The 15,425-nt window shown below is 32.3% G+C and overlaps 1 protein-coding gene across 1 annotated transcript in view; it reads left to right on the top strand.

Annotated features, from left to right (window-relative positions):
- Positions 1–15,425, top strand: part of LOC109601661 (calpain-C-like) — a 41,799-nt gene that overhangs the window by 25,765 nt on the left and 609 nt on the right. The window contains exons 4-7 of the mRNA XM_049963368.1: positions 4,034–4,289; positions 13,990–14,245; positions 14,421–14,969; positions 15,029–15,379. Coding sequence (XP_049819325.1) covers positions 4,034–4,289; positions 13,990–14,245; positions 14,421–14,969; positions 15,029–15,379 — 1,412 coding nt within the window. The remainder of the gene's footprint in view (positions 1–4,033; positions 4,290–13,989; positions 14,246–14,420; positions 14,970–15,028; positions 15,380–15,425) is intronic.

Below are 15,425 nucleotides of genomic sequence, written 5' to 3'. Positions count from 1 at the left end.
TTTTTTTGAATATTAATAGAAAATATAAGTTGTGATATATTAAAGAGATTTAATATTGTTTATAGGTAACTATGTTAAAATTACAAAATATAATATTAAACAAGTATTATATTATCGTCCTTGAAAAATTATAAAAATAATATTTTTAATAGGAGACTACGTTCAAATTGTCAAATATTATAATATTTAACAAGTTACATATCTTATTATTACGAATAATCACTTGTTCAGTAATTAATATATAATTTGTGTTATATTAAATTATCTTAAGTTAATAAACAACAATATAGATAAATAGTATTTTTCATTAATTGAGAACATTTAATTTGAAATTTACTAAATTATCTATATTCCTTGAAATACGTATATATGGAAAAAGATGTTCACTCATGGAAAACTATGATAAAGCTAACAAATATGATATTTAATAAACTTATTTCATTCATTCACTTATAAACATAGTTTATTACTAAGACTAAAAATATGATTGAAAATTAGTAATTTTTGTAAAATATAATTTGTTTTATATTATTAAATTGTTTTAAGATAAGATACAACGATATTTATGATAAATTTCGATATTATCAATATTGTCGTCCTTGAAAATAATAATAATTATTTGAAAATTAGTAATTATATCACAATTTTTGTAATAATGGAAATAAATATTTACTCATGGGTAACTATATTAAAGTTACTAAAAGAACTATTTTTTATGATATTTTTTGTTGCTATTAGTGATAAATTTCAACATGTTTAATTTTGACATCCTTGAAATATTTAGAAAATAATATTTTTCACTGGTGATTATCCCATTTTTAATAATAATCATTTATTTGGAAATTAGTAATTATATCACAATATTTGTATGAATGTGTGTGAGTATAAAATTTGGATTTTAAATATAGGTAAAATAAATTATTAGACAATATTAAAAAACTCTAATCAAACTCAACTATACAAAATAATTTTACCATTTCTAAAAAAATAAGTGAATACTAAAAGTTGATTTTTTGAGATATTTTTTCGAATCTGCCAAAAATCAGTTTTTATAAATATTTTAAAAACGTTCAGAAACATAATGTGCCCACATCTCTTATAGTGAACTTTTAGAAAAAATATATTTTAATTGCTTATGTTATTTTGATACTTCTGGGACACCCTGTGTATATACTTCTGGTTATGTAAAAATTTTTATAACCAAACAATATAATAAATAAAAGTTTAATAGTCGATTAATTAACTATAATTTTACACGTAAATGTTCTGAGGAATTGTTAAGTCAGGTATAAAATTGATATGCATAAGAAACAAGAACAGTCTGAATGTATCGCATTTAAATACAGTCAATCGAGATCGATGAACCGGGAGGTCTTTAAACTAGTGCTTTTTCAAAGATAAATAGATACATAGAGTGTTAGTCATCATTAAGATAAGATGAAAACGTGGGCACAAATGCCATTTTAATTGTGCCATAACGAATGTGCAACCAATTAAACCTGTCCTGGTGGGCGGTCGCGGAAATCCTTTGGGAAGCGCCCGCGAAACTTGCTGCTTGTGGGTGTTCTAAAAATTGTATACAGTATCAGTTCATTTAAAATGGAAATATTAATTAACGCCTTAATTTTATTATTTTTAACTAAAAAATAGTAATTAATATTTAAAAATTGACAATTTGTATATTTATTTGGTCAATTTTTGACAGAATTATAATTATTTGAAGAAAAAGCAAAATTATTTTGAAAAATTCATCTAAATTTGGTAAAAGTTTTCACTCATATATAGAGCAACAAATTAAAAAACGTAATCATTTTATCAAAAGAACAATTCTTTTTAATTTAAATTAATTTTATCATTAATAAGTGTTCAGACATTTCGTACCTCAATTTATATACGGATATCTTTATTTACGTAGTTTTTATCCAATATTTTATTTCGGTCAGAGTTCATAAGTAAAGCAACCAAACCCTATATTCAATACAATTGATTTTATAATTTATTTCTGTACTCGACATCGTTCCTTAAAGCTAAAAATGCCTAGAAGTGTCCATTTAACGATACAAATTAAACAACAAATTGTAGAACAGTTACGAAATGGTGAAAAACTGAGTAAAATTGCAGTAGATTTATATTTAAACAAATCGATCTTTTAAAGGACGATTTCCAATTTTAACAGAAGGAATACACCGGAAGGAGTTCCCAAAAATGGTGGAAAACGCAAGACTAACAGAGCTATGGACAGAAAAACAAAAACGCTTTTTATTCGCGACACTTTTATCAGTACATGGTGAGTACCATAAAACGAAGACTAAAAAGAGCTGGTCTCTATGGTAGAAAAACGACAAAGAAGCCCTTCATTTTTACAAACTATAGAGCGGAGAAACTACTATTTGCAAGAGAACATGTGAACTGGACAGATGGGCAATGGAAAACAACTGTATTTTCCGATGAAAGTTGGCTCCAATTATTCAGATTTGATGGTATTTCATAGTTGAGAGGGCCAATTAATGAAAAGTATAATCCCAAGTACACTAAATCCACTGTGAAGTATGGTGGAGGACACGTTAAGGTTTGGTATGTTTTTCTGGGTTTGGCATGGGCCCACTGGTTAAGTTAGACGGGATAATGGATCGTATTGTTTATCGTGACATTCTCTAGAATCATATGCTTCCATTTGACGAAGGTAACATCAGTTTAAGGTGAACCTTCCAGCACGACAACGATTCGAAGCATACGTCTATGTTAGTTAAAGAATGGTTCACTTCTCAAAGAGTACGTGTCATGTCTTGGCCAGCACAAAACCCAGACCTCAATCCAATGGAAAACCTTTGAGAAGAAATTGTTAGGAAAATCCCTGCAAAAAGACTATCAAATATGAAAGAACTCTACGAAGAAGTTCCGAAAGAAATTTCGAACGATTATATTGAAAAGCTACCAAAATCGATGAAGAAAAGGTGTTTGAAAGTTATTAAAAATAATGGAAATATTACTAGATACTAAATAAAAGGATGCTAAATATACGTAAAGTTGTTTTATTTTAAAGTTGCTCTACTTTTGACCCTTGAATATTTTTCAAATATTAATAAATACCTAACTAAACCCACTAATAAAACATACTGCATAATTGACAATAATATGGATATTTAAACGTACACTTTTATCAAGACATGAAAATTTCTAAAGTTGCTCTACATATGAGCGATGGTGTATGTACAGTAAAATAGCTAAACAGAAACAAAATTTGTTGTTGTTGTTGTTTTTATTAGTAAGAATATATTATGAATAGAAATTTTAAACTATTTCTATTTGGGACAGAAAATATTTATAATCAAATCTACGCACACAATTGTTGTTTCCGTTATTATGATATGCTCGCAGACTTTTATACAGTTCCCACGAATATGCCGAATTTACTTGTAATTATTCGTTTGTGTGCACGACTTTACGTTTTTTTCAAATGTAATTTAATAGTACCGTTATTTTGACCAACAAATTAATATTGTGCCGTCCAATAGCGTTCAAGTCCATTTTGTGTTTATATTTAATAAAAGTAACCAAGAATAAAGCTTTTAGTTATAAATTGTTAATTTTATAGGTGTTACTTGTTTGTTTCAATGGTTGTGCAATGGGCGCATCCGCCATTTTATGGATAACTATTAACCGGGGGTGGAAAACCCGGGTTTTATTAAATAAATCCAACCCACTCAGTTTTGTGATACGACTCTTATAACATTGATAATAACTAATCATCAAACCTAAATTTTTAATTATTTTGTTTTTCTTTTGAAGTATAATAATATATTTTTGTCTAATCTTGAACTAATTTATTTTATTTGTTCTTAAGCGTAATTATTTTTGATTTCAAGTACTATTCAACTGAAAGAACTCAAATTATGGTGGATTTTTTCATTTTTAAACATAAAATTCCCAATAACATAAGTAAATTTTGCCCACTTGGTGAAATTCTTTGCCAATCCTCTTATTAACTCTTACTTAGTGATTAATTATAAGCATTATTAAATTTATTTTTCAGGAGACAAGTGGCTGGTGTCATGTCTGGGCGTTCTGTACCTGAACAAGGGCCTGTTTTACCGGGTGGTACCCGCAGATCAGTCGTTCAGCGGCGAACAATACTGCGGGGTGTTCCGCTTCCGTTTGTGGTGGTGCGGCGAATGGACCGAGGTGTTGGTTGACGACCGACTGCCGACCGTCCACGGACGACTGGCCTTCCTCCAAACGCAGCATTCCGACCATTTTTGGCCGGGACTGCTCGAAAAAGCCTATGCCAAGTAAGTACATAATACGTAATGTTTAATCAAAAATAGCAACACGCGAAAGTAGGAAGAGTAAAGTGTTGATAAAATAAATGGAAATCGGGGATCCGAACGGAGATGCCGGCACTTTCATCAAATTCGAACGGTACCCGCGTATTTTACAGCTGTGCGGATAACGCAACGTCTGCCATGCTCTCATTAACTGCTAAATTTACCATTTACAATTTTCACAAAATTCGCCATAAATTAAATGCGTGCTTAAAGGTTTATTGTGGATAGTAAAAGTATTAAGTCAGTGGGAACAGACATTTAAAAAAAATATATGCAATAAACATATTTAATTTAAATAACAAAGCTTTTTTAATCAATGTTGAAACACGTAATTTATTTTATATAATACTATTATGACCAGATTTACTTTAAGAAAATACACTCGTCACAAAAAGTCACAAAAATCGCATAATTCTTAAGTTTAGAAGGTAAATTTCCCAAATAATCGTTTACATATTTTGGTTCCAATTACAATCGAAGGAGAGATATTTATTAAGCAAAAGTAAAACATACTTGTTTGTTATACCGTCAACGAAAGTGTGTAAACTGAAAATTAGCCTTTCCTCACAAATAATAATAGATTTAATGTATTTTTAGAAGTTTAACTGAGTTGGGCACTTTTTGGTAGGGAAATATTATGCGTTCGCGTCAGTGACATGTTCATGATTGACGCACGCGCAGTGTGCTGTGCGCCTTAGACACTTTTTGGATGGGTGAAATCTCGTGCGTTCGCGTCACCGACATGCTTATACCAGTATATCTGTAGCTATATAATTGACGTATATTGCTGTGTATATGTTATAAGTGAAATTGAATGAATTTAGTGAAAAATTTATTTAAATATGTCCAATAATCGAAAACTCAGTATTACAAAACATAAAACGACAATCGATGCCGCCTTTACGCGATACTTAGATAAATTTGAATCAAACATTTTCATTTCTTACTTTAGTTACCATATGTCTATTGTATCTTTTTTAAAACAAAATGAAATAATTGAAAGTACAAAAAATCAAAGATTGTATATTAATTGTTATTTCAACTGTATTGAATTTATATTTTATCATGATCTCGTACAGCCCGTAATATATATACAGATTGATGTTGATAAATTTTATTATATCTCTACATCTGCAAACTTTAAATTTTTGTTGCATAAAAATCAAAAATTAATGAAAAACTAGCGAAATAATAAAAATAACAGTAAATCACCAAAAATGAGAAAAATCAGGATGATGATTACTGAAACCTGCCATCTTCAGTTAGTGCTCCGATTTGGGCTGCTTGTTCAGGTGTTAAATTGCTTTAAAATGCCGTTGTATACTTAAATTGGCAAATAAATTAAATGTACTGTACACAAAGAATTTAAAAAAAAAATAAAATTTTTCACAGTATTGTGTTTTTTATTATTTTTTTATATACCAAAATTTATAATGGTGGTCTATATTCATCAAGCTTTTTCCTCCTTTCAAAATTATACGATACTTTTTGTTATGAGTATATATAAGTGATGATAAAAAATATATTAGTAAAATACAAACGTAAATTGTTTCGTTTACAGTATAAACAAATAAGCTGAAATATACCTATATCCTATTTAAAAAATGAAATATAAAATATATTGGATTTGATAAAAAAAATGTATGTAGAAATAATTCATTAACGGCATAGAAAAGAAAATAAATATATGTATTTAATATTAAATAGTAATTTCAAATTTTCTTTATTATGTCTTCTTTTTATTGCTAATTATGAGATTATGTTGTATTTTATCTCACAATCAGTATACAATTTTGTAGTCTACAAAATCTGAAAATACCAGGAAAATTTATTCGCTTTCTACTCCACTTCTTAGTGCAAACTACGGAACATACATTTTGTTTAAATAAGTAATATTAAATAAAGTCATTTACATATGAAAAATAATATAGTAACGTTATAAATTTTAAAATTATACTGTGTGAAATATAAATGTTCATACATAATTTTAATTTACTATTAAATATTATTGTTAAATAATCCGAAAAACTAAAGAATATTTTTACTATAAAAAAACAAAAATTGAAATTTGTAAATAAAAATAATACTAAATTGTTTGGTTCAGGGATGTAACAAATACTCTCCTTAGCATCACTCAAAACAAACAATAAAGATACCACTTTAATGTGCACAAAATATTAAGAAATAAAAAATATTTTAAATTATTCAAAAACCACAAGAAACATCGTTTTAAAAAATTTTGTAAGTATGATAATAATATTTAATATTGAAAAGGAACAAATTATTTGCTGAATTTATCTGTAGTTTGTTGACTAAAATGTTGAATCAGTCAAAACTGAACTAAACCCAAATTGACTCATTTGTACCTGTAATTAATTTCCATTACATGTTATAAAACATACTCATTTTTAAAAAGGTCCTGATAATTTTAATTATTAAAATTAAGTAATTTTTATACTGGGAATATCTTGTTTGTAGTAACATTGTCATTCACCTGATAGATATCATTAAAAGAGAAAAGTTGAGCTGAAAAGCAACCACCTTGACCTCCAAAATGCGCTGCTATCGCGAAAAAGATTATGATGCCCTTGTAGCCCATTCATATTTAGCCTTAGACCAAAATTAATTTTTTAATTTTCGGACAGGATCAAAAAGTTGAAAAATCGCTGCAATAAGTGTATCAATCTGAAAGGACACCCTCGAAGGCAACTATGTTGAATAATAAAATCAAATTTTATCAAAACAAAGATTTCTTCTATGCTAGCCTACGAACTTTTCAGCCCAACTGTTATTATCTGTTTTTGACAATTTTTCAAACTCATTTCTTGAAGTTGGATTTTTGACACTCTTTATGTCTGATGCAAAGTTTAAGGCTTTCATGCTCTATCTACATCAAGATGGAGACCTTTCAATATCTCAACAAAATGAGTGAATCTTTGATAAAAGTTGTCGTGCTTCCACCATAAATAATGATTAATCACAATTTACTTTTTAACTTAAATTATGAATTTTCATGAAGAAACGAAAGTTGAAAAATAATAAAGAGAAAATAGTTTAAACATAAAATTCTTAAAATAAACAATGATAATTATTATTCATTAAATAATTATTAATTCGCAAGGCAGAAAATTTAAATCCAATCCTTCCTTGAGCCAAAATAGCTGGTTTAGAAAACAATAAGACAAACGTAAGTCGAGGGTGGGCAGCAAGAATTGCGTATGCGAATCAGTAGGCAGATGATGTTTTAGGCGGTTGCATCCGATTCGGAATTCTTCGGTTTTCCTGGCGCAGCGTGTGGGTTAACGACTGAGGTTTCGTACACAAGGTCGGACACTATCCTTGGACGGTCTTGTGTGTGCGACTCTTCGAAAACGTCCATTAATAACACACATTTGTGCGTGAGGGCGGCAAAATTGCGACATTTCGGTCGTAATTGACATTGTAAAGCATAATTGACGAAGTATCAATTTATATCATGTATGGTATTTTATCATTAAATCTCAAGATTTATGTATTTATCTGTTATTTGTTATTATTATTTACTTTATTACGCAGTTACGTAGAAACTTGTTAGAACAAAATATGAGAACGTGTTTTATTTACGTTAGGAAGTAGGAAACATTGTGTGGAAGAAAATATCGATTTAAATGTTGTCGATTTCTTGTTTTGAATTGAACGTAGGCGCCTGAAGGTGTAGCAAGTGCAACCGACGACCTTAAGCTGCACATTAACTACAAGATTGATCTACAAACAGTGATGCCGATCTTAGAAAATTAATACTTTAAACAAATCAGATACATAATTAATTAATTATCCTTCTACTGCAAAAGTTGTTCTCCATTTATTGGAACTGTGTAGTTTTTAAACCACAGAAGTCATCATTCACTTCCGCCAACCCCTCCCAAAAATGTTACATATAAGTTAGAAGAAAAAATTTTGTCAAGGTGATCAATTAGAAATTTCTATGCAGTCGGCAACATTGATTGCGCATAACATGAACACATGTAACATGTTTTGGCCACACCCTGATCGCTTTTACATAACAATTAGGAAACACTCTCAGGTTTACGGGCCTACGGAATTCCAACGTCGATCTCCCTCCCGACAAATTCTTGATTACTATCCCAAACGGATCATTAGATAACGAACCAGACACCTTCTTAAAATTCCTTTTTAATAAGTAAAAGTCTCAAGTATTAAATATCTTAAGGACATGCAGAGGTAAAAATAAATGAGATATTAACAACAAACATTAATAATCAATGGTATATTGACCATTTTGTTGGATGACCTTTTGCCATCTTTCCGGAAGTTGAAGAATTCCACGTTCGAAAGAGCCTTGAGAAAGTTTTACCATTCAAACGGTTTTGAAGGGAGCAAAACAAATGGTAATCATCAGTTTCCAATTGAGCTCTGTTAATTTTTGACAGGTTATCTTGATGGAACATCACGCCTTTGCGTGATTAACACTCCAATCAATAGTTTGGTTTCTTGGAAACAGCTCAAAGTAGGCTCTACCCTTACATCCCACCACACAGAAAGCATAATCTTCTTTTGGTGAATATTGGCTTTGGATGACCATTGTGAGATTGTTATGTGTGTTATGTTATGATTTCTTTTATAAATGGGGCATTTTGGTTACAGCAAGGAGTCCGAACTATTAACCTTTCTTAAATTCCTTTTTAATAAGTAAAAGCCATGATATTCTCAAGTATTAAATGCCTTCTAAGGTCATAGACAAATGTATATTACAAACGGAATGTTACAAAAGATGAAAAATGATTTAAGACAGGGTAAAATTACTTTCAATTATGGAATTATGCCTTTAACTAGCTAATTCGATTACAGCTCAGATTGTGTTTCTCTGGCTTCCATGGTTAAATGTAATTCATCATCCGTTATCCACTAATTGAGGTACTGACCCCTCATAAAATCCGTTTTAAAAATAAAGCCGAGACACTCTCAACTATTAAATGTCTTCTAAGGACATAGACAAAGGTACAAAATGAATAAGATGCTATAAAAGATGAAATAGATTGATATATGGTGAAATTAATTTCAGTTATGGAATCGCATCTTTAACTAGTAAATTTGATTACAATTCGGATGAAAAAATATGAGTTCCTCAGCCTTCAATGATAATCTGTAATTCGTTATCCGTTATTTGTACTTCTGTTATTTTTTAATCAATAAAATGCAGGACTCTCAAGTATTAAACGTCATCTAAGGACAAAACCAAAAGTAAAAATTAAACAAGATGCTACAAAGATAAAATGGCCTGAGACATGGCAAAAATACCTTCAGTTACGTCTTTAATTTTATTATAACTCGGATGAAAAACATTGGATAACTCTAGCTTCTGTGTTAACCATTCTCAAGTATCAAATATCTTCTAAGAATATAGAGATAAAAATAAACGAAATGTTATAAAAATTAAAGTGGTTAGAAAAATGCTGAATTACTTTCAATTATTGGTCCTACGCTTTTAACTTCTCACTAAAACCATTCAATTTCACTTATAAGATATATACAGCACTATACCTTAGCTGTATAGCTACAGATATACTGCTATAAGCATGTCGGTGACTCGAACACACGAAATTTCGTGTCTAAGAAGCACAGCACACTGCGCTTGCGCCAATCATGAGCATGTCGGTAACGCGAACCCATAAGAGTTTCCCCTACCAAAAAGTGCCCAACACAGGTAAAGAAGTTTTCACTTCAAAAATAAACGAAATGGTATAAAGGATGAAATGATGAAATTTCCTTCAGTTATGTAATTACTTCTTTAACTAGTTAATTTAATCACACCATAAATGAAAAAAATGGGTCATTGTTTTCAGTTATCTATTGTTTGAGGTGCTGACCCTTCTTAAGTTCATAATTAATAAATAAAAACTGAGACGTTCTTAAGTATTAAATGTCGTTTGAGAACATAAACAGAAGTAAAAAATAACCGACATACCACAAAGGATGAAATGGTCTGAAACACGGCGAAATTACTTTCAGCTATGGAATTACGTCTTCAACCAGTTAATTTAATTACGGCTCAGATGAAAGAAAAAAAAAATTGGGTCACCCTGGCTTCGATGGCAATCCGTAATTCGTCGTCCGTTATCCGTTGTTCGAGGTGCTGAATAATAATCGCTGCAATTACGGACGAGGGGAAAACAATGAACAAATAAAATGAACGGCACGAGTGACGACCAAATTGTCCGTGCCCGTATTCATGTCTTCTGTCCGTTGCCTGCCCAAACACGTTTATAATTGGCAACTATTATTTTCACTGTTTATTGTAACATAATGCTCCTTTCATAATTCGTAACTTTGTGTGCAAATCGCGGGTGCCCAAGTGCTCGTGACAATGCTGAAACCGCACCGAAATCACAAATAACTGTTTCGATGCCGAATTGCGGGATTATATGATAGAAACAGTTTTTTGATGCGTTGAATACAACATGATTGCGTTCTATCTATTCAATCGTACAGTTTCTTGCTTTGTGGGTTTGGTTTGAATTTGGTTAAAATTTTTCCTGATGTTTAGTAAAGACAGACAAATTAATTTAAAGTTGGCAGTTATGGAGACTGCCGATAGAAGTGAACACTTAGAACTTTTAGTATGCAAATTTAAAATTTCATAATGTTTGAATTAAAATTATCAACATCAATCTGGTTTTCACATCTATTGACACTCCGAGCAACAATTTTGTGCATGTTTATATGATTTTTTATTATTTAAATATATTACGGGCTGTACAAGATCATGACAAAATATAAATTCAATTCAATTGAAATAATAATTAATATACAATCATATTATTTATGGATAGTATTTGTAATTTACTTAAATTTCAATGTATTTTTTTAACATTATTTTAATTGTTTGCTTCATTGTCATCATTAATTTCAACAATACTTAGACTTTTTGTACTTTCAATTATTTATTTCATTTTGTTCTAAAAAAGGTACAATAGGCTTATGCTAACTAAAGTAAGAAATGAAAATGGTTGATTCAAATTTATCTAAGTATCGCGTAAAAGCGGCATCGATTGTCGTTTTATGTTTTGTAGTACTGAGTTTTCGATCATTGGGCATATTTAAATAATTTTTTCACTAAATCCATTCAATTTCACTTATAAGATATACACAGCACTATACGTTAACTGTATAGCTACAGATATACTGGTATAAGCATGTCGGTGACTCGAACGCACGGGATTTCACCCATCCAAAAAGTGTCTAAGGCGCACGGCACACTGCGCATGCGTCAGTCATGAGTATGTCAATGATGCGAACGCATAATATTTCCCTACCAAAAAGTGCCCAACGCGGCTAAAGAAGTTTTCACTTCTAAAAATACATTAAATATATTATTATTTGTTAGGAAAGGCTAATTTAAGTTTACACACTTTTGTTGACGGTATAAAAACAAGTATGTTTTACTTTTGCTTAATAAACATCCCTCTTGCGATTGTATCTGGAAGCAAAATATGTACAACCAGTCACTTGAATTCAATACTGATCCAGAACTATTATTAGGGAAATTTACCTTCTAAATTTACATATAGTAACAGCTGATTTTTTCCTTGAAAGTACATCAGAAGTAAAGATATCCTGAAATTTTCGAATATTTCTATATAGAGATTCCTTTCAGACGGCATTCTCCTCTATGAACCCTTCACTTTCAAAACAGTAATAGATATTAGCGTCAAACTCATTCCCGGCTTAGTTGGAGGCCTTTAACGAAACCACTGCATTAGTAATGTGTAGTTGTAACTCACCATATAATTCCGGGATTTTATTGTTAAGGTCTAGTTTTCGGTACTTCTTGAAATGCCGGCAGACACTAGTTTGTTGGTCTAGTAACTTGGTTATCAGCCAAATCAACAACTTTTCTCTTTTGTCCGAATTTATTAACAAAAGAAGGACAAGCATGTCGGTGACTCGAACCCATAAGATTTTCCCCTACCAAAAAGTGCCCACCGCGAAGTTTTCACTTCAATAATTTATTAAAAAAGCATAAATTGTCAGAAGCCAATAATGGTCAGACCCTGTTTGATTAAGACATTTTCTTCTGGATCTCATCCCACACGAACTGAATCTGACGTGTTAGTTTATTAAGAGACGGTGGAGGGCACTTAAGTTCCTTAAGCGTTGCCCCATCATAACATACACATTTTCGATTGGGTAAATATCTGAAGATCTGGGTAGTGAATATGACTCTCCACAGCAAATCCATCCCACTTTTGACATTCTATAAACATTTAGTATAAATTATTAAATAAAATAAATTATGCATAGAATTTTTATTGCCCCTGTTTTGAGCTACTGTTAATTAAAATCGAATTACAAAGGAAAAAAGTTACATACGTATTACATATCACATATTTCAATCTCAACTGAGCTACACTTATATAATTATTTTTTCTTGTATATATAATAGAATATACTTTTCTAAACATTCTTATGCATATGCCAATTTGGTAATTATAACTTTATAGTGAATGTAACTGTGGTGCGAATTATCACTTTCTACTAATTAAGATAGATAATGGGTAATTATCGCATCAGTTACACTGGATACGCCACTGTTCATGGCTGAATAATATAACCGCTAATGCACTGTTGAAATGCAAATCCTACTCTAGTTTCATCGCATTACAATCCTAACCGGGTTTGCATCTTATTAATGTGCAGGTTGTTACCGTTGTTGTTATTCATATTAATTACAGTTCTTTAACAATGTTTACGGTGTAAAGAATTTTGTTTACCATTCTTTTGATTCAAATTGTTATGCTTTTTAAAGGACAAAAGGGAATAACTTCGACCTCAGTAACGATTGTTATTTTATGACTCATAAAATTATGAAATTATTAAGTTTAAACTTGTGGAAATCCGTTTATCGCTTGAATGAGTGCCACCAGTCAACCTAATCGATTTTTAAGTCATTGTTTTATTGTATTTAAATAGCAGTAACTCCCTTTGGAATTTCACTAATTGTTCATGCTAATTTTATGATTCAGGCCTAAGAAGATGTACGTGGAAGTGAATAATTTTAATTGTTATGGCATCAAGTCAAAACTTCTAATGGAACCAATTTCACTAAACTCCTCCTAAAACAAAATTAAATAAAACAAAGTATTTAGCAATAAATTTATCAGTACTTGGTGGGTCCCCCTTTGCTCTACGAATAACTTCCATCTTCCTTGGTCAACCCGATGCTTCTTGTTTAATGGCAATGTCGAAAATCTCTTTTGGCTGTAAAACTAACTTCATTCAACCTTCTTCCGATAACCTGTGTTCGATTTTGTAGCAGAAATATTAAAAAAACAGTCCTGTCTTCTGGTCATAGTTCTTGTTCAATAACCAGGTCGTACCAGTTTGCTGACATTGAGTCCAAGCTCGACTTACTACACTTTGGGAGACATTAATATTATTGGCATACTTGATGTTGTCTCTTATTCCAAAATTGCCATTATGATGACAAAATCTTCGGAAGAGAGTCTTCTTTGAGGCATTTTACGGTTCTAAACAACAGATCAGTCAAAAATGAACCAAATAAAATGTATTCAAATAGACGAAATGCATTTTTGGAAATAAAAATCTTACAAGAGAATATCTAGTGCTGCAAATATTCATGTTCTAATTGTTTATTTTTTTCCAGGTTACATGGTTCATACGAGGCGTTGAAATATGGTTCGATGTTGGACGGTCTCGCCGACCTTACCGGCGGCATCACCGAGAGCATACCAATACGTCAGGACGCTACATCCTGCGGACGTCTGCTGCATAAATTACTTGATATGACGTCCATCGTTACGTGTGCCATCCAGCCTCCTAACCAGCTGCGTACCCACACCGAATCCACACCAACAGGCATCCAAGTCGCTCTAAACTACCGCATCTATGCTCTCGAAAGGGTCAGTGCTACTATTTAAATAATAATATAGATAATCTATATCGTCCCCCGGAGGTGCATCTGGAGTCAAAAAGGGTCTCTGTGATGTCCAAAGGATGTCAATAGTTCACCATTGGGACGTCTCAGCCTTCTAATTAAGAAGAGAATATTAATTAATACGTATATTTTGATTGCAGGTAGAAACCCTACAGGGCGAGGCGGTTCAGCTAATCAAAATCCGCAACCCCGTCGGTCCCGCAACAGAGTACATCGGCGCGTGGTCGACGGATTCCGTAGAATGGTCCGAACTGAACGATACGGAGGCGGAACGTGTCCGCGGCAAACTGGGCGACGGCGAGTTCTGGATGTCCTACGGTGATTTTGTGCAGACGTTCACCCACTTGGGCGTCGTGCATCTGGACAGCGACACGAGCCGCGACGAACCCACTTTGCACAACAAAAACACGTGGCAAATGCGCTTGTACCAAGGCAACTGGCTCAAGGGAGTGTCGGCGGGCGGTTGTCGCAACAACCCGGACACGTTTCACATAAATCCGCAACTGCAACTGTTGCTGAGCGAATTGGAGGAGGTGGTGGTGTCGCTGAACCAACACAGCATCATGGAGCCGAAGGTGATCGGATTTTCCGCCTATTCTCTGCCCAAAACCACAACGGAGACGATTGGTAAAGCTTTTTTCAAGAAGAACAAGTCACTGCTCAACTCTCAGTACTCCAACAGTCGTCAGGTAAGTAATCTCAGCTTATTTATCATGTTTTCATGTGTTAATAAATGATTATGTTGTAGGTTAGTCATCGGTGCCAGCTGGAGCAAGGGGGTTATCTAATACTACCCACAACCTTTGAGCCAGGTCAAGAGTCAGGTTTCACGCTACGAGTTTATTCGTGTAAGCCACTCAAGTTGAAATTGTTGGACACCGTGCCGTGTCAAATTAAGTCAGCCGTGGTTAAAGCGCCACCACTTTTGGACGGCAAGAGCTTCAGTCAGTACGAGTCGGTTTTTCTGCAACTGGCCGACGAGCATCGAACCGTCAATGCGTTTGAGCTGCAGGAGCTGTTGGACGCTTGTTTGCCCAACGACTACATCAAAAGTTGTGCCTCTATTGAGGTCTGTCGACAAGTAGTCCTCACTTTTGATGTAAGTACCTCCTACGTCAGCAAAATCTAGATTTAACAACGTAACA

This window comes from Aethina tumida, chromosome 2 (genome assembly GCF_024364675.1).
Source record: "Aethina tumida isolate Nest 87 chromosome 2, icAetTumi1.1, whole genome shotgun sequence".
Classification (NCBI taxonomy): domain Eukaryota; kingdom Metazoa; phylum Arthropoda; class Insecta; order Coleoptera; family Nitidulidae; genus Aethina; species Aethina tumida.
This window is presented reverse-complemented; position numbering and strand designations above follow the sequence as displayed.